At 40.7% G+C, this 21,522-nt stretch overlaps 1 protein-coding gene across 9 annotated transcripts in view; it reads right to left on the bottom strand.

Annotated features, from left to right (window-relative positions):
* Positions 1-21,522, bottom strand: part of FRYL (FRY like transcription coactivator) — a 297,074-nt gene that overhangs the window by 183,140 nt on the left and 92,412 nt on the right. For 2 of the 9 annotated variants that reach the window (XM_075566763.1, XM_075566791.1), the window contains exon 1: positions 12,160-12,886. The exons of the other annotated variants lie outside the window; for them this stretch is intronic. In XM_075566763.1, coding sequence (XP_075422878.1) covers positions 12,160-12,235 — 76 coding nt within the window. In that variant the 5' untranslated portion in view covers positions 12,236-12,886. Of the gene's footprint in view, positions 1-12,159; positions 12,887-21,522 lie in introns of those variants that run through there. 9 annotated transcript variants of the gene reach the window in all.

Here is a 21,522-nt window from a genome sequence, read left to right as displayed (position 1 = left end):
CTGGATTCAAATTGTACAAAATTATACCGCATTCAATTACGTGTACTAAAGCACCAATTTACTTCACAGTGCAGCACAATGGGTAGGAAAGATACAGAGAGCTCCCTAATGTAACACTGACATTTTACATGCATTTCATAATACAGGATGTGTTCAACAATGTGTCATTTCTGACAGTAAGTAGGAGACGTTCATATGAAGGACTTGGACATTAAGCTTGTGAAAGGAGCTTAAAGCTGCAGTTCATGCAATATCCATCATGTTTTTTTTTTTTTTTTTAATAAATCAGTTCTGTACTATGAGAAAATACTTGTAGCATTTAAAAAAAAAATTTTTTTAAAGACATTTTGAATGTTTCTAATGCAGGAAGCATTTCCAAAGTTACAGCCCCTTCCCCTTCTGATAGGCTCTGGCTCTTGAGCCCAGCCCACTCTCTAGCAGGGAACCAATTGTATCTAGTAACTGCCCAGTAAATCATACTCTAGGAACTAGATTGCCCATAATGCTGAATTAAATTGCCCAGAGCAAGCGATCGATTACAGTCCATTACATGAGAACAGATCGATCTGCAACTCAGCTAATCAATAGTCAGTGTGCAGATTATATTGATGCACATATTGAATGGGAAAAATATATACTTTAAAAATGGCAGCTTGAACTGCAGCTTTAAGAGAACATTGCGTTTGAATAACAGAACTGTACCTTATTACAGTGTTGGCCGCTATTCCGATTCTTTGCTTTCTGAAGAGTATTCTCTGAGAAACAGCCCTCTATATTGTGAAATACTTTCTCTCCCAGTTCCGATGAGGAAATTAGCTATAGAAATTGCTCATTTCCTGCTACGCTTTAATGCGTCATCTAGTAAACCAAAGTACTCAAAGATTTGCAGAAATTATCTAAAGCTCCAGGAATAATGGGGAAAATAAACATTACGATGCAAATCTTTCATACAAAATATATATATATATATATATATATATATATATATATATATATATATATATATATATATATATATATATATATATATATAGTGGTCGACAAATCACCAAAAAATCTACGCCGAACAAAAAAATCTACTCGCCACCTAGTACCACACGTGTGCTGCTTGGGCCAATAGGAGCTCGCCACAATGTTAAATCCACTCGCCCGGGGCGTGCAAATGTATAGGTTTGTCGAACACTGTATATATATATTAAACACAGAAATGGTGCCGCAGTCAAATCAACTCTGAGAGACCTAATAGTACACAAAACCAGATATCAAGGTAAAAGTAACCAACGCTATATCTTCTGCCTAAAATCCACAAAAGCCTCTCCCACCCCCCGGGAAGACCTATTGTTTCGGGTATGGGAGGGTTATGTGAGCCCATAAGCCGTTTCCTTGATGCGTTTTTGCGTTTATCTGTTGAAACTTTGCCATCTTACCTCAGGGACAGCATGGATATACTTTCACGGTTGGATAGTGTGTTTGTTGATAATGATACCATTCTAGTCACGTGTGACGTAGAAACACTATATACCTGTATCCGCCATAAAAATTTTTTTTATCCATGCAGAACCTGAGTGTTAATCTGACCAATACATTAATACAACTCTTGGATTTTGTTCTGAAACATAATTATTTTTTATTTAAAAATACTTATTATTTACAGATCAGGGGAACGGCTATGGGTGCTACATGTGCACCCTCCTATGCGAATCTCTTTCTGGGGTGGTGGGAACGTGAAGAGGTTTTTTCGGATGCAAACATTGATTTCACGTCCCATGTGCTGTTGTGGTTGAGATACATCGATGATATTTTCATTCTTTGGCAGGGTACTGAATCCCTGCTGAAGCAGTTCATCGATGTTCTCAACCACAACGGCATAAATGTCAGGCTTACTTATACTTTGAGTAAAACCAGTGTTAAGTATCTTGACATCAGTATTTCCATTGGCTCTGATGGGCGTCTACTTACGGATATCCACCGGAAGGCGACATCCTGTAATACCTTATTACATGCAGATAGTTTTCACCCTATGCACCAGATTAGGGGAATACCCAATGGAGAATTTATTAGAATCCGCCGTAATTGCTCAACAATGGACATCTTTAATACTCGGACACTGGCGATGTCTAATAGGTTTAGAGCCAGAGGCTATAGTAAATCAGCCATTAAACGGGGTCTTAATAATAGTTATAAATTGGATAGACAACATCTTTTGCAACCTAAGTCTAAAATAACACCTTCTAAAGTAATTCGGTTTATTGGAACCTACAACAAATAATGGAACAGCTTTAAGAACATTCTTCAAAAACATTGGGATATTCTTCTGGCAGATCAGGATCTCCGTTCTGTACTGGGAGATAGAGTCAATCTTACAAGTAGAAGGGCACGTAACCTTAAAAACATGTTAGTCAGGAGCCATTGCACTACTCCACCATCAGTTATGTTCCTTAATCAAACCAACTTAAAGGGGTTCTTTAAATGTGGACAATGTTCCGCCTGCAGATATATGCAACAAACTAGTGTTTTCCATAATTCTAGAGGGACTCGAGAATTTAAAATTTTTTATTTTCTTAACTGTAAATCTAAAAACATTATCTATCATCTCAGCTGTCCCTGCTGTTTGATTTACATTGGTATGACCACCAGGGAATTCCGTTTAAGGGTCCTGGAGCAGACACGGAATATTAAAAATGCAGTTAAAGATCTGGCATTATTTAAAAAGATCACTAGTGTGGCTCGACACTTCCATGATATGCATAATTCAGAGCCTACGTCCCTGGTGGCTTTTGCCATTGATAAAATCAATATTGGTATCCGCGGTGGTAATACAGAACAACTTCTCCTTAGGAAGGAATGTAGATGGATAGTACAGTTGGGTACTATGATCCCAGGAGGACTCAATGAGTATCTCAGTTTTGCTATGTTTCTTTAATTCTGTACATGTCCTCTAATTTCTTTACTCTCTTTATTGTTTTATATTTATTTCGCTAATTTTAATTCTGTTATTTATTCATTATAATTTCTATCCTTTGTTTGTTATTTTGTTTGCCCCCCCTTTTTTCTTCAGATTTTTATAAATAATGTATTACTCTCTCTTTTGTTCTATTAATACTCTTTACTTTTATCCATATCTGTTACTCTTTAGCTTCACGCTTAGTATTCATGTTTTTATAGTCACATTTCTCTTATTTGGTATATTCATGTGTGTCTCCTTTAAGTGCCTTTGAACTCTTCCCGCACTAGCATAGTAACAGATGACGCATTGTGATTCACAGAATTTTCTGATTGGTTGCTGGCCGCAATGTTACTTTTGGCGCGAATTTGGAGCCCTTTAAAGAGCACGCATGGATGCCTAAGCCCTACGCTCCCAGAAGAAGCCTTTTTGGCGAAACGGCCGTCGGAGCGGAGACAACCCTCTCACTACCCCTAGACTCCCAGACCCGTGTGGAACGTGTGGACTACACTGATGTTATTTTCTCTGTGCTGGGACTCCCGCAGCTGGTCTGTACTGTGCTGCTTTGTCTGCCTTACGCTTGCAGTGCTTACTGATGCTGGGCTGCTAGCCCATGGGGACTTGCTGCTTTACCTGCCTTACTTGTCCTACGTTTTAGTGCTCACTGCTACTTGGCTGTCAGCTTAAGGGGACTTCCTCACTGCCTTATTTGCCCTATGCTTTAGTGTCCACTGTTGCTGGGCTGTCAGTTCACATCTCACTACTGCCTGCTACTTACCATCAGCATTAGGCTGTTCCAGCATATTTCACAGGGTCTTCTGTATACAGGCATACCCCGCATTAACGTGCGCAATGGGACCAGAGCATGTATGTAAAGCGAAAATGTACTTAAAGTGAAGCACTACCTTTTTTCCACTTATCGATGCATGTACTGTACTGCAATCGTAATATACGTGCATAACAGATGTAAATAACGCATTTGTAACAGGCTCTATAGTTTCCCCGCTTGTGCACAGCTTCGGTATAGGTAGGGAGCCGGTATTGCTGTTCAGGACGTGCTGACAGGCGCATGCGCGAGCTGCAGTTTGCCTATTGGGCGATATGTCCTTACTCGCGAGTGTACTTAAAGTGAGTGTCCTTAAACCGGGGTATGCCTGTACTTACCCTTGAGGCTTTACCCTCATTATTTATTATTATTTTTTAAGCCATTTGGTATTTTCTGCTGCATGTTACACATATCTCCCCCAGTAATTATTATTCTGTGACTGTTATGTTATTGTGTTATTCTATGCTATATTTGTTATGTCTTTGATATCTGATTCAGTTTTTTGATTAATTTTTCTGCGCTCTGGTTTGTCCATTTATATTATCTTTTGAGTTCTCACTTTGATTGGCCGATCTTTGTTACATTACTAGGGGAAATTTTTTCCCCCTGGTTCTGTTATGTTCTGTTGGAACTCTTACTATTTGGTTTTTCCAGGTATGGGGTTGATTTGTGTTAAGTTATTATTAATTATATTTTGCAGCAGTTTTTCATGTGGTATGTGTTTGAGTTTGTCTCGTGTTTTTATGATGCATTGCTAATAAAGTCCATTTTTCAATTTTTCTATTACATACTATTTGAGTGCTCCTTTATTTTGACCCTTCTTTTTTCTTTTTGTGTGTATATATATATATATATATATATATATATATATATATATATATATATATATATATATATCTCAGAGGTGCAACAATGAAATTGGCAAACTATAAAAAATGCTAAAAATACAAATTTTAGGATGGAAAAAAGGTAAGACGTAGGTCTCCTGTCTGCTCAGGTCTAGAAACTATTGTTCTAAGGAAGCAAACAGAAAAGGTAGAGGGAGACATAAAACTAAGTCCAAACCTGATCCCTGTGAAATTCTGAAGTCAAGAAAAAAAGCCACCTCTACACCTGTCACCACAAGTCATGTTCTGACCACAAATAGCAGCCCTCACATGCTCCTAAATGGATGAGGCAACAAGACCGCGCGCACACAGGGAAAAGTCTCTCCCCCTACGGTGATCTGAAAAACACACAAAAATGAGGCCCAAAATAATAACCTTTTCTTGAAAATGTGTCAGAATAGAGTTAAGTCTGTATGCTCAAAACGTGTAGCATATTAACCTTCAGAAAAACATTTGTTCTTGGGGAGGGGGCAGCGGTTTCTGTTTTTGAGGATGGTTTAAAACAAAACACATAGGTTTAAAAACATATGGTGACCATACAGAATATGCAATTACAGTATGTTGAAGGATGAAGAAGTCCCTGACACCAGTCAAGATTGTTATTTTTTATTTGGTAGTAAAAAAAAAGTCTTAAAGCCAGCAAACCTCATTCTGTATATCCTCTCCACATACTACTAAATACATTTTTAATCACATACTGTACACTGTGCATACGTTGCTCTAGGCAGATAAGGGAATCATCGTTGCTGCATTACTAAAGTTCCAGAAATTTGCAGCAACACAAGTGTGGGTTCCCTGATTTAGGTTGCAATTCAGTTGTATATTTTGTAACATTTTCTGCTAAACCTTAAAGCTGCAGACCAAGCAATATCCTACATGTGTGTGTTTTTTTAATAAATCAGTTCTGTACTATGAGAAAATACTTGTAGCATTTTTTTTGTTTTAAAAACAACTTTGAATTACATTTTTAATGTATTATGTAACAAGCCTTTTTGTTTCGATAGCAACCATTTACAAAGTCACATCCACTTCCTCTTCATAAACAGGCTCTGGCACTCCCCTTTTTGAGCCCTGCCCTCTCTCTCGCAGTGCATCAATTGTATCTAGTGACTGCCTGGTCACATGATCTTCCCCACAGAACTTTGCATCTTTGGTCCTCTTCTGCTGCACTGACAGCCGTTTAGTTAACCCCTAAGCCGAATCTTCGCCGATCGATCGTCAACTTGGCTAACTACTTATCATTGTGTGGATTGTATTGATGCACATATTAAAGGGAAAAGAGAAAAAAGCAGCAGCTTGGACTGCTGCTTTAATATAGGATGGTGGGTAAAGAAAGTGACAAAAACCCTCCATCGTATAGGGTACAGCAAATGAAAATATCACTTGTGAGCAAATGAATTTGAAGCAAAAAGTGACCATGTGAGCACATTTGCATGACATTTCCCAGAATCCCTGGCTGGAGTAGAAGAACTGTATGCTAGGAGATAATGGTGAAAAGCAGGGTTGCAGACCTGTCTGAGACATGAAAATATCACTTGTGAGTATATTCACATTTGCTGTAACATTTTCTTTAACCTAATGATACTGCACTTGTACAGAGAAATCATCCATCTCATTCACTTAGGCTACGTTAGTTAAAGAGTAGTAAAGAGATCCAAAGGAAAACCAGAAGCAAATGACGACTGGAGAGAATATTGCTGAAGAAAAGGTGTGTGTGCAGGAATATATAGTGACTGTTTCAGCCAACGTAAGCACAATAGTAGTCCATTTGGAAACATATCAACATTCAAGGCAAACAACCGTATCAGAAAAATATGGTTTTCAATAAAATAGCTTTAGATCTGCAGTTTTAAAGAAAATACTTTATGGAAATCCTGGACAATATAGCTCACATTATTTACTGTGCTCCCAGAATCGTGTCCTGTAATGTTTACTTCCTGTTGATGTAGCTGTAACTGACAGCTGTCTTTGAAACGGGAGCATCCGTGTTCACCAGGGAAAGTGTTAAGAAATAACTGACACTTTTTTTTTTGACGACCACCCATATTAAACAAAATAAAAGTTTTAATTGACAGGCCGCTAGCTAAACGTTCTGATTTTTACCAGTCAAGAATGCTCTCTAACCGTATCTGTCCAGCTCTGACATGAACAGAGCAGAATTCTATTGGCACTGGTGTCATGAACTTGATTACGGTCCTTTTACGGGCATGTTGGGATCCACATGCAGGATGCGACAGTTATTAGATGAAGCAGATATTGTTGTAGTGGCTTGGCGCAGGTTAGACGGCATTCCAGTTAGAGCACAGAAAACAATGCTGGCAGCACAGCTGCACATAAGGGAGCTGCCAAAACAACACTATCAATGCTGAAGCATTCTGCAATGTAATGCTCCAAATACAGCACTGTGGGCCATATTTGCCAAGCAGTGCTATTCTAGAACACGTGTCACGGGAGACCAGGCCATTTACCTCTTTTTACCAGGATCATGCATTGCGCAAAACAAGTTAATGAAATAAGTTGTACATTTATTCACAAGAAACGGCAAACACACAATGTTACACAAACTACAGCAAAAAGACACACTTACTTGGGAATTGGGGTAACAACCTATACTCTCCTAGATGCAGGGAAACCTAACCCTGATAACAGTTGTAAAAACAGGACAGAAAATATTCCAGGCAGCTTTCGCTGAAGCAGCCCTTTCTTGTTGGAGACTTGAAACTGGAAATGTAGAATCTGAGAATCTTAGAGGACTGGAGACCTAACTATCTGATGAGCATAAGGGTTTTTCATACTTCTGAGTTTCATTCAAAAAATACTATAGCCCAACCCAAAGCGTGAGAAATGTCTCCGCAGCCACTCAGAGCAGGGCTCATCTGGTTGATGCTGTCAGAGGCAAGGGGCATCTTGAGCTAGCATGAAAAAAAAACGGGAAAAAAAACGGGTGGGCGGGAAATATGATTCAGCCAATAGGAAATGTGCCCACCCGCAGCATCTTCCCCCCCCCCAGCTAACCCCTTGCCGGCTCTGCTAAGTCTGGTGGGGCAAATGGAAATGCTAAGAGCGTCCATTGATCCCAGAATGTGGATACTCGAGTCCTCCACTCCTGTCCAAATGGTCTTGACACCTCAGACATCCTCTGGGGCTTTCATCTCCAGATGTCCTGCCAGACCTACTGGCACCAGTTGGTAGCCCCAGTGGCCTGTCAGAGCATTGGTTCTGAAAGTCCCAGATCATTTCTGTGCACAAGCATACATGTTTTAAAACACACAATTTAATAAAATATACACTTTAAAAATATCCTAAGTTTTGCTGGTATGGGGAATAGAATAAAAAACGGCACTTTATTTCTTACTAGCCATATTCCCCACACACTATAAAATAGACTTAGGACTGGACTTTACAAGCCCACTCACAACCTTATAGATGGTTAGAGTACCCCCAGAACCTCTAAGCAGGTTCTGGGTTACCTGTACAGTAAATGGGTATCCCCCCTTAACCTTGGGGCCCCTTATAGTTGCAGGGATAATTTATATCACTGCACCATTTACCTTTCTGGGCTGTGCTGAAGCAGGGAACCCTAGTGGTGAGTCGCACAAGCGTTTTCAAGGGAAGATATTACTGAGACACTGTCTGCATGTATCCAGGAATCCGACCTGATTACTGGGTACATTTTTAGGGGAACCAGCAACTCTGGCCCCTGAGTAGATAAGACACATTCTGACAACATTTTCTCCGCAAAACCCCCCTGAAACTCATACCACAGCAATCTCTGCTTGCTGGCATCCCTGGAAAGGTAAAAACACAAAAAAAATCTTTGTCACATAATTACAGGTAATGCTTTGACAACAGTTGGGTCCAAGAACTGACACTCATGAACACCAACACATGGATCAGAGGTAACCAAACGGGCTTAACCTTTATTAGTGAGCCTGGTTACCTCTTCACCGTCACAACGTTATGGCTTAGCGCCTCTTAGTGAATATGGGCCTACATGCTTTACATTTGACTGATTTGCCAAGTTGTGAGGTTAGACTTGTGCATACCATTTGCATAGATTGCATGTAATAACAAGGGAAAAGTTATATGCCACACTGTGCAGTATTCTGGGAAGTTGTCTTCCTGGTGCTGGGGAAGGTTTTGGAACCACACACAATTCCAGCACAGGGAGAGCACTCTCAAACCATACTGAATAGGCACCATAGGGACAGAACAGCAGAATTTCCCTGCTAGCCCTTACACAGAAGGCCAAGAATATAAATGTCCTAGCGTGCCAACCGGTCTTTACCTTAGGAAAAATGGTACACTGGTATTTAGAACCACATTGTACACTTGGTATTTACAATCACTTTTCTTTTTTTAATGATTGGCCAGCAACATAAGCACCAGGATTACATACGGGCGAGCAGCCGAAACATTGGCATCATTAAGAATAATGTGCTGCGAAACCCAAAGTGCCCATTTGCTACCTCTTAAATTAACCCATGAAAAAGACCAATCGCACAAATCCTGTCCAGATCTCCTAACCATTTATAAATTGGGATAAAAGCATGATATTTTGGGCTGCAAAATACTCTGTGGGTATCTTTTTCCCCCACTAACATAGTATGTAAGTAGAAGCATGAATTTCAAAATGTTTGTTAAGTTATTGTCATGTTTTTATTTATTTTTTTAATCATATTCCACAGTTTAACCCTTAGTTCGGCGCTTCAAATGCTATGTTCTGGACACTGAAACGGAAGGGGCTAACCTGAATAAGGACACAGGACCGCGTGGGTTAAGAAATTGTGTCAATAAAAAACTGGCCAGGATATGAGATGAAGGGTAAGTGACTGGCAGAATAGCAAAAAGGGACAGTACAAATACTCCAATTTACACTGCGCTTAAGAAACACCCTTATTTCCCATGTGAGAAAACAGCAGCTGTTTGTTACCATTTAAAAAGCATAAGTAACTGGAGTGCTACAGTATAAGCATTAAAAGGTAACGATCTACATAGATGCATGGTTAGTGAAAAGGTTTCTTAATTGTGCTTCACAGACAGCAATGTATGATGGTGTTTTAATTATGCGCGTATTATGCTTACAGCACACGCAATATTACCGGGGTCACTGGCAGTGTGCTGAGTTTTACAGAAGTACAGTTGGCAGCGAGCACAATATTTGACGTAACCCTTTTGCAAATTACAAAATTGATAAATTGGCCAGTGCTTAAAATCGGATGACTAACACTGCTGTGTGAAATGATTGCAAGCAATTTATGTGTCTCGATTGTTACAAAGGTGACCTGCAATCCAGCCTTCTCAGACTTCCCAATGAGGTTTCAACAGCATGACACATCAGGTGAAAGAAAAATCAGAATCGTTTTTCTCGTTTAGGGACAGTTGGGATAGAGAGCAAGTGTGAGCAGGGCTACAAATTCCCAACCTTAGCAACGTCTTCTTCCCTGGAGCGTAAAATGACCTGCAGGGAACACGGAGCAAGGTAAGCCAGGGAGCCCCTTTATCCTGTATCCAGAACTGTAGCGCATAGCCAACCTTTGCATGTGTAGTGATTTAGAAAGATTAGGAACAGGAAAATAATTATGTGAATGAAAAACATAAATTGAAGGTTTGTACAGTGGCTTGAAGATCTGCTGAAGTACACTTGAAGAGACGCGAGGTATGAAAAGCTCTGAACACTAATGTACAATATCATTTCATTTTTCTCAGGTTGATCCCCTAAAAGAGATCAAGACCTAACAGACCTACTGTACAATACTCCAGGACCAACACACCTTAAAAACATTAACGCTATTGGATTAAAGAATGAGAGTTTACAACTGTTCTGAATCTAGTGAAAGACTTCCAACCACTGCTCTTGAAGCAACTCAACTTTTAATACCAAATAATGTTCTGAAGTACTCCAGTGTTGCAGCGGGGTAATTATTGATTTGCTGAAGTAGCCGTTCATGCTGTTTTCAGCCCCAAAAAAATCCAACTGAAGTTTATGGGATTTGTCAGCCAAAAAAGTTCCACTTTGGCAGATCTAGAATAATGCCCTAAGTGTATTAGAATGCATACAGCGCGCTTATCGTTATGCGTTAGGAAGCAGTGCTGCAGACTGCACATTTTAGGTTAGGGAGTACTAACTTGGAAATACAGGTATCCCACGTGCTCTGTTCTAATAAGCAGTACCTATGAGGAGAACCTCACTTAGCAGAAACAAATCACTTTAATCCCTATACTAGAGATGCTTGAAACTCACTCTTTCAAGGCAATGTCAGCTGTTAATGGGTTAACAGAATTTCACAGACTCCATAAAAAAAAAAAGTAATTCTTAAATTGTTGGCACAAAGACAGCATCCTGAATCTAGGCCATATGAATGTCACTTCATTGTTGTTAGTGAAAGAAACAAGCTCAACTATAATCAAACATTAGCCAGCACAGCAACAACATATTGTCGGATAAGCAAGCCTGTAAAGCCAGTACGATGTAGCTTTATTGTGTTGTGGCAATAGATGCACCGCAACAAATCCTATATTTACTGTTTAGTGTAAAATTTCACTGTAGGACCAAGAATTATTATTATTATTTTTTTGCCAAAATTTGGCACATATGTTGAAGAAAAAATAAATAAAATACTGGGTGGTATGTAAATCTATATTTACCAATTTTATCTGGGATATAAAGCAAGGACGTCACTAAAACGTATAATATTCCCCACGGTTTGGGGAAAAAATAAGGTGGCATTGCAACTTCTGCTAACTACCCCCTTATCTTGTGGAAAAACTGGAATTCACTGATAGAGATATAATATAGATATGTTATACTCATTATGGAGGGCAAATATAGGCACCTCTTTTACCTGCATATCCCCTTCGGATATACGGACTGTGGCAAGGCAATCAAAACTGTCCGTGTTAATTGGAGTGAAAAGCAGGGTGCTACGGAAACATACATCTTGTGTACACGTCAAGCTACAATACATGGAAATTACATAATGCTAAACATGATTTCAGCCCATGTTAAATAACAGTTTTATGTTACAAGGTTATAAGGGCTAAAGAGAAATGGAGTTTACAAATCTCACTCGGCTGTAAATACAGCAGTGCAGCAATGTGGAAAAGTAAGGCGAGAAAGCAACACCCCTGCATTATTTATCTATGTTCATCACTCGCAGGGGCACCTGATTTTGCTTCAGAGGAACATTTTGTGCTGGCAAAACTATGCTGGTATCAGATGACTCTGCAGAGACTGTGGCTTGTCTGTAACTGCGAAAAGCTTCACACTATCAAGATACAGATATATAAATATATATATATATATTCAAGACACAGATATATAAATATGTATATTTATATATCTGTATCTACACAGACTCGGCTGGCTTGTGAACTGACCCACAAGCTTTCTGCTTCAGGCAAAGGAATTTCAAAAGATGAATGATTATGCAAACAATTACAAAAACAAAAATGCCATACATAATATTTGGAATGGAGAAAGAATGTGCAGCTATACTTACAGCTACTGCTCCAGGACTTCAGCAGAGACTTTATGCTAATCTCAAAAAACACAGAATCCTGTAGGCTTAACATCATGCCTTTGGCAGCCACGGTTACACAGTAGTTTGGGTCTGGCTTGTCCAACTGTTCTCCCCTCTTTTCTCAAAGGCAGCAAAGTTGTGGCCTCCAGGGTTGCTGCTTCATTACCATGCAGTCTCTCAGTGACGTACCACTATGGTAGAATTGCTGCTCAATGCAGACCGACTCAAGTAGGGAGGGGGTGGAAAAAGGAAAAAAAAAAACCTTCACATTTGCTGTCAGGAGGGTCTCAAGGACGTCCTCACCTTTCCTGCAGTGGAAACACAATGCCACTGAATGGAAACAGCCCACAGAATGATTGAACCCTGTTGCAAACTCCTGTGAGTTGTTGGTAAACAGACGTGTGGAGCTCTGTTCAGGAAGCCTGCAAGCTACTCCAGAAGCTCTGTATCCATTGAAAAAAAAAAGGCAACTAGTTTAACAAATGGCAGCAGCTCTCATATGTCCACTCCTTCCCTCAGCAGCTGGCCAGGAACAGTTGCGAGTTATTCTTCATCATGGCTGCATTTGCAAAAGCCTCTCTGCTGCTGCCTGGCCTCCGAGCAAAGCATTCTTTCCACGGCTCTGCAGCCCCCGTCACTGAGCAGTGACTTCTCAGTGTGCCTGTGACGGTGCAGAGCACAGCGGCCTGTGTAATCCACTTGAGATGCTGCTGGCTAATGGACTGGGAGGGTGATGTAATGAACGCTGTGGCTCTAAAGCCTTGTATCAGCTCTCTGAAACTGCTCGGCTTACTGCAAAAGTGTCTTTCCGGTTTCTCAAGACTCTCTTTGATGTCTTGTTTCCTAATTGAAGCACCCACTTAGGAACACGATAAGAGCATTCGAATAAAGAGTGTCTTTCACTTGTTAACCCTTTCAAGGCACGATGCACAAAATGACCACTTCACTCCACCACCAGACACCAACAATGGTATCCCCACCTGTCCCTAGGCACATACAAAGCAGGGAACCAGTGGCGGGCCAAAGGGGCTTACATTTTGGCTTTGTTGGCGCTCGTCCTCCCCTCTGGCCACTAATAAGGTTCACCCCCCTCACCCACACCAAGCAACAAGGGGGGGACCAGAGAGGGACTGGGGAGAGGAACCTTATGTTTAGATTGATATTTACTGTAATTTCTTTTATTTTACATAGAAATAACCAAGGTCACTTTTAGCAATCCGCGTTATTAGTACGTGTCTGCAGAAGTGCAGGTGAGCTAATGCATCCGTCACAGGCTGCTTTAAAGCCTCCCTGGTTACATCAGAGTGGGGGGGAAAGAGAAGGACGTTTATTAACATCCTAAGGGCCATACAAGTTCCGCTCTTAGCAAGTATGGGGCATGTTTTCTGTATCCTGAATGATTACAAAACAAAACCATTATTTCATAAAGAGGCATGGCCCATTGTACACAATGTTCCAGCAGGTTCTAAGTCTCCAGAACAAGCAATCTTTCCTCTGTACTCGATAACCAGATGCAACATATATTTTTTTACTATAAGTCAGCAGATTCAATGGCGGACAATTAAGCGCTACTATAATGGCAAAGCACTTTTATAACTCAATCTGCCGGTCCCCTGAGTTCTACCAAACCATTACAAATAAATATATATATATTTCTAAGGTATAAAGTACAAGGTCATGACCCCTGCTAAGGGAATACCAGATGGTCCTAATGGCCATCTTATTTTTCTGAAGATGCGGCAGATAGAGTTTCTTTAATGATCATAAATGTTTAAAACCTACTGTATTAGAAGACAACGACTGAAAGAGAAACATTGTTGAACAGAGAATATGCATTCCTTCTCCAATGGCATTGAGTCCTGTCCTACGTAGGAGCAATTTTTAATCAATCAGTTCCATAGTATTGGATAATACTTACTGCAATTAAAACAAACTTATTATTATTATTCAACTCAATGCCATTTTTAATGAGTTTTAATATATTTCTATAGGAGGTTTAAGCACACTTCCACAGCAGTGCAAGATCTTTGCAACACTTTCCTGCTTGTGATTATTTATTTATTTATTTATAAAATATTTTACCAGGAAGTAATACATTGAGAGTTACCTCTCGTTTTCAAGTATGTCCTGGGCACAGAGTAAAACAAAATAATACATGGTTACAAATACAGTTACATAAATGAACAAGGTATACATTATATACAAGACATTGCATGCACAGTTAAAGAAAATATATATTATGAGCGTATGAAACAGTTACAGACCAGATTAAAGTGTGAGACAGCCTTAGATTTGAAAGAACTTAAGCTGGTGGTGGATATGAGAGTCTCTGGTAGGTTGTTCCAGTTTTGGGGTGCACGGAAGGAGAAGGAGGAACGTCCGGATACTTTGTTGAGTCTTGGGACCACGAATAGTCTTTTGGAGTCTGATCTCAGGTGATAGGTACTGCATGTGGTAGGGGTGAGGAGCTTGTTCAGGTAGCTGGGTAGCTTGCCCAGAAAGTATTTGAGGGTGAGACAGGAAAGGTGAACTTTGCGCCTAGACTCTAGTGATGACCAATCTAGTTCTTTGAGCATTTCGCAGTGATGTGTGTTGTAGTTGCATTGGAGAACAAAATGACAAATTGAATTGTAGAGGGTGTCAAGTTTGCTAAGGTGGGTTTGAGGAGCCGAGCCATATACTATGTCTCCATAGTCAATAATTGGCATTAGCATCTGCTGTGCAATACGCTTTCTGACCAGGAGACTTAGGGAGGATTTGTTCCTGTAAAGTACCTCTAGTTTGGCATACGTCTTGGTTGTCAGGGTATCAATGTGCATCCCGAATGTTAAGTGGGAGTCAAACCATAAGCCCAGGTATTTAAAACTAGTGACAGGTGTTAGGGTGGTTTTAGCGTTGGTTCTAATCAGGAGCTCAGTCACTGGAAGCTTTACAAATGTAGTCTTGGTCCCAAATACCATTGTTACAGTCTTGTTAGTGTTTAAAAACAGTTTCTTTTGGGAAATCCAGTTTTCGAGTCTCAAAAAGTCAGACTGAAGTATGTGTTGAAGGTCAGAGAGGCTATGGCTGTGTGCATACAGGATTGTGTCATCTGCATACATGTGTATTGAGGCTTCCTTACAAGCTGTGGGAAGATCATTAATGAACACTGAGAAGAGTAGGGGCCCCAGAACAGAGCCTTGCGGGACACCACAGGTGATATCCAGGGGGTTGGAGTTAGAGCCTGAGATGGACACATGTTGGGATCTTCCTGATAGGTAGGACTGAAACCAAATTGTGATAATTTGTTGCCACTAGTCCCAGCAGTTTGAGCTGTAAACTAACACTAGATAATGTTACCTTAGTAATATAAGGATACAGTGTAGCTGCTGAGTTACACTGACTGAAGGATTGATTTCAAACTGCAAGGCAGCCATTTAGTGAACCCTTGGAAACAGGATTTTGCTGATCGATCATGGGAGAACGAATCGATCGGCAGCTTAGGCAATTCTTTTTCAATAAAAGATAGTGAAAGGCTGCACAGCTATATATTATTTTTATTCTTTTTAAGTGCTGCTTCGCCTGCCTCTTGAAAAGCATATAGGAGATCACTTTTTATTCGTTTTATAATCCTTTATAAGTAGCCAACACATTTCGCGGTACTGTAGAATGAGACATGAAAGACAGACACTGAATTGTAAAGACCGATCACCCCATACCCATACGAAAGGTTTGAAACGCAATGCCCACTACAAACCCCTTTGTCAGTGAAAGGTAATATTCTCAAATATTAGGAACTATGTTTGCCTGACAGTGGGTTCCACCATTAAGGTTCAGTCTTGTACAGCTGTATAATTCAAGTTATAAACTAATATCAATACTTATAAAACAACACACTCGTTTTCACCTTCACTCCAGTACTCATTTAGGCATAAACGCTCTACATAACTGTCACAATGCAAACGGAACTTAATATGCACGTCGGTCGTGTCATATCCAAAATAGATGCTTCAGAAATGGAAAGTTCAATTAACGCCAGTTATGTCTCATGGTGGCCATATACAAAGCGAAGGAAGAACAGCTGCACGCCAGGTTCAAAGCAGCATGAAATATATTAAACTTGGAGATCGCATATTAAAGGATACCACGTTCACACATCTCCGCTCTCCCCAGCTGGAACGTGGTATCCTTTGAAGGGGCAATACCACCAAAGTAAACAAATGGCAGTGACATATTTAAAGGGTTACATCTGAACGATTCATGCTTTTTTTACCCACAATTGACAACTACAAGTATTTTGAAATCATGTTTTTATGTAAGCATGGTGAGCTGAAACGTGGGAGTCATTTGATTTTCCCTCTCCTCCTCCCTCTTGTCTGATGTTGCGGTGTTCAACAAGTATTTACACAGCCAGATCCCCCCTCCCTCATCTTTATTGACATTGACAGGGTGGGTCATAGGTAAAGAAACCCCTTGATTGACAAAACACTTCTCCATTCTGAGGCCCCTAAGAAAATTCAGTCAAATCTTTGCTAATTATCATGGTTAGATTTGCACATGGCAGTCAATTAGACTGTTACATTATTTACAAAAGACTGCTTAATGGCCAGCTAAGTGGGATTGCATGTTTAATATTTTTCCTTTGAACGTGGAGTGCCCCTGTCCGTATTTACTGTTTAGTGTCTCGTTGCCTGGAGCACTTAGAGACTGTGCTCTCACTGGGATTGCTGATTATTCACTTCGTTTTAAACGTGGACTTGTATTTTCATTACTTAAGCATCAAAATAATTATTTCAGGTCCTTAACATACAAAAAGATAGCACAGCAAAATGGATCAATACAGCGGCTAAAAATGGCATAATCTGGTGGTGATTTTACGACACTAAAAAGTAACACCTGTCAGTTATAAATCCCCCCAAAACTCTATACTGGCTTTAGCTTTCTAATTATATCCCGACTATTTATATGATATTCTGAATCCAATTCTCTAGATGTCTAAATTCCATGTGTGAACAGTTCCAATAATGACATATAAACAAAGCTGGTTTAAAAATACAATTTCATACGACTCTTGGAACAGTCACCATGTCAAGTCATCAATCCCCTGCACATTACTGAACAGACAACTGTTTCCTGGAGGAGCACTGTAGACTAAACTACAGTGTTATTTCAAAATGGAGAGCTATAAAAAAAAGCCAAATGTTATGACAGTATAAAGCAGACACTGTATTCTAGTGGAAGTCAACCTACTCGTGAGGCCTGTTCACTCACAGCTGACATTTCACATCAGCTGCCAATCCTGCCTGTAACATTGTGTAACCCAAGTTATAACCACGTGGTGCTGAACAGGACTCCAAGCCTGAAAGCCTTCGGCCAAGAACAAATCTCTTCGCATGGTTAAGACCATGAAAGAAGAATTATCCAGAAAACAAGATCTGAAAGATTTCATCGAATTCACCAACCCATTCTAAAAACTAGAAGGTCTTTGTACGGTCTTCCTTATTTTAGTTTGTTGGATCTCGAATTGGGCCAGCAACTCTCTGCAAAGCAACTAGTATACACCTGCCACAATGTGCTGCAGTCCCTGATGGCATTGAAAGAATGAACAACTCTTCACGGTTTACAAAGCAATTTGCTCCCCTATTTGCACGCTCCAACACAGATTAAATGTATATTATATCATTTCCAATACATAAAAACAGATTGCTGAGCATTGTTTTAAAGTAGTTGAACTACTTGTGTATTTAGAAATATATATATATAGGAATCTGAGAGATTAGTGCAATGAGAGTGTTAGCAGGTTAGCATGTGGAACAGTGTAATTGGCAATGTTTAAAAAGGAAAACGCTGCTTAGCTGCTTTTCGTGTTTTGGTTTCAGGTTTCATGCCAGCTTAAGCTTCTCAAATAAAAGTTTTTTTAAACACCATAAAATGAGCTTGTCATTAACGCAATCGTTTTCACTGACGCGTTCAAGAACGTATATAAATAAGTGCATTGGTCATGAAGTTCAATGATATTATAACATTGTCCACCACTGCCATATAGGAGCATTAAAACCTAAACAGCAAGTACTGTATGTTAACAGAGACAGGGCAAAGGCAGCAAGTGAGTGTGCAGGGTAGTCACTCAGCACGTTCTGTTTATGGCAAAGAAACTGCTTGGCTGGCTTGTCTAGATATTGAGGCGGTCTCAGAAATTCAGTCTTAGGCCGAGGTTATACTCAACGCGATGGTGCTGGCGTGCACGAATCCCTATGTGGCCGCCCCTAATGCGCGTGCACGAGATAGAGCGCGATGGCGGGACCGCGTTTTGACGTCAGCGGTCACGTGAGCGGTTCAGCCAATGAGGGTGAACCAGCTTTGTTATGTGTCCGCCACGCCTCTCCATCGCCTCCCCAATCTCCTTGCTGCCAAGATCACACATTGCTCAGGCGAGAGGCGCCCGCGATGAGCACACGCGGACGCGCTGAAGCCTGAACTAGAATCGTGGCCTACACAAGCTCAAAACCCAAACCCCACTACATTGTATATATATTGGTGTCATTTGGAGTGCTACTGGGTTTGTGACCTAATGCAGGGGTGCACAAACTTTCCCCGTGCGCACCCCTCCCCGTCAAATTACGCGCGGGGTCATGTGACGTCACGTTGCCATGGTAACGTGACGTCATCCCACAGCATCATATTACGCGTCGCTGGAAGGTAAGTGTGTTATAGAGGTTTTGCATGGTCCCCCAGTTTGGCACCCCTGACCTAATGCATACAACAAAAAACAAGAGCCCCAATGGTACATCCAACATGACAACTTATTTCGTACATTACTATGTATTTAATCTATATTCTTTCTTCATAAATATGAAAGGTATTTAACCCTTTAGGCAGCGCATGCATGTCACGCACCCCATGCTGTAGACTACAGTATTTTGTTTTTTCTTCTCTCTATGCCAGAGACGCGCAAAACTTTTTTTTTTTGCTGCGCCACCCCCCCGTCTGGTCTCTCCTTGGTGCCGCCCCCCCCTCCCCCCTTACCTCGCACGGCATCGGGGTCATGTGACGTCACCCGCAGCATCATTTTACGTCACATTACTGGGGCAATTGTGACGTCACATGACGCCGCGTTGCCATGGTAGCGCGTCTTGGAGCCGGCTGAACCTCGGTAAGTAGAGGTTGCAGAGGCCTCGCGCACCCTCCCGCATTTAATTTAAATGCCTGGCGGAGAGCGCGGGACCTCTGCAACCGCCCACCCCAGTTTGCGTACCGCTGCTTTATGCAGTGGAAGAAATACATAAAAGACTGTACAGTATTTGTAGTGTAGCACTTACAGAAATGGGACTACCATGACGTGGTTGTAGGCTTAAAATATTTTGGCCAAAGTATTGAACTAAATGACCTATATTTATGACGAAAGAATACAGATAAAATACACGGTAATGAAATAAATAATTTGTCATATTGGATGCAGCACTGGGGCTCTTGTTTTTATGGTCTCAGACATTTCCTTCAGAAGTCGCACACAAACTGCAGTCAAAAGCAAACATCGTTAGGGGATGGGACAAGATACCACACTACTTCATTCTGTGACCCTTTTCAATGCACGGAATAAAGAACCACAGAGAGAACATTCAGATAAACAGGCCACAGATATCAGTGGTAAAAAAGTTAAGCAGCAACAGTTATGCCATCTTTATTTTTTTACAGGATTCAAAGCAGGGGAGGGAACTCCGCCAGAGCTGAACCGCGATATTGTTAGCACCAGGAGACCACCTCGTTTCCGAGATACTAACTGGTGAAATTAAAGGGCCGTTCAACCTCCAACTTCCCCTGTAAGTATCTCCGCACCGGGCGAGCTCCAAGACAAAAATAAAGTGGTTGAGACACATCGGTACAAATACTGTACTGAAGGTCATGTCCTACAGTCCCATTTGGCACTTCCTGATTATGTGATCGCCCCTGGTTAGCGCTGATCGCGATCTACCCTGTGAAAACTAGCATAGGGCCATCCCTCATGATGTATACTGTACCATAGGGCACTAAAGGGGTTAACATGCATTATGTACATGTATTAGGTAAAGGTGATGATCCTTATAATTATCCTTTGTTATTATGTTTGGCTAATGATGACAGTAGGCTACAATTAGTTGAAACAAATACTGAGATCAATTAACAGATGCCAATCTAATTGGAGGGACACAACAAACATGTAACCTCATTTTTACACAAGAAGCATATAATTTTACTTTACTGGTGATTGAAGATTTCAAGAAAGCCTTTAAAAATTTAAAAAATAAAAAAATAAAACAAACTTTTTGAATGGCTATCTGGAGGTGTTTCTGCTCAGTGATCCTTCGTTTGCTTGGGTTATTTAATTCAGTTCTTGCACAGCATTGTGGGCAATGTAGTCCAGAAATATTGTGACTGGGCAGTTACTAGATACAATTGGTGCACTGCTAGAGAGAGGGCGGGGTTCAAGAGCCAGAGCCTATCAGAAGGGGAAGGGGCTGTCACTTTGGAAATGCTTCCTACATTAGGCCTCGTTCAGGGTGCCAGCTGCAGGACTCGGAGGGAGGGCGTGAGGGAGGCAGTGCTGCAGTTTGCTGGGCGATCTGTGTTTATCCCCCAGCAGACTTTTCAGCGTTGGGGAGGGGGCGGGGTTACACACAGCAGGGTAAGTATCCAAGTTGCAGTCATGAAATCATTCTGAAGAATGATTTCATTGGCTGCCTTGGTCCCTGTGACGCTGCTGCCGCTCCAAAAAATGAAATTTTCGTTTATTGAAACTGTAGTCAGCTTCAACTCCTGGCTTCGGAGACAGGGCGGTTGCAACCCTGAAAACCAGTATTCAAATTGAATACTTTGTTACGCACGGCAGCACGCACGGCAGCACGCCCTCCCTCCGAAGCCTGCACCCTGAACGAGGCCTTAGAAACATTAAAAAAAAAAAAAAAAAGTATTTAAAACCTTTTTTTTTTTATTGCTGCAAGTATTTTTTCATAGTACAGAACTGATTAAAAAAAAACACACACATGTAGGATATTGCTTGAAATTCAGCTTTAACTAAATAGATGTCACTGTATAATGTAAAAAAAAGTACCAGATAAACTGCGGTATGTTCCTAAACGAGAAATAAAGAGTTTTTCCTTCATAGGTTGTTAATGTGAAAAAATATTGTAATATAACCTGAAACACTAAGATTACTATAAAGTTCAGTTCAGGGTATGATTAAAATGTCCTCCTTCTGCTGAAACACACCCAAAGGTGAGAACGCCCTGTCTGCATAAGCGAAAATGCGTTGATCCAGCTGCTCCCACTCCTGAACTATACAAATTCGTTTTGTCAGTTCTCCTAGCGTCCATCCTTTATCAGGAA

The sequence above is a fragment of the Ascaphus truei genome, chromosome 1 (assembly GCF_040206685.1).
Source record: "Ascaphus truei isolate aAscTru1 chromosome 1, aAscTru1.hap1, whole genome shotgun sequence".
NCBI classification, from domain to species: Eukaryota; Metazoa; Chordata; class Amphibia; order Anura; family Ascaphidae; genus Ascaphus; species Ascaphus truei.
This window is presented reverse-complemented; position numbering and strand designations above follow the sequence as displayed.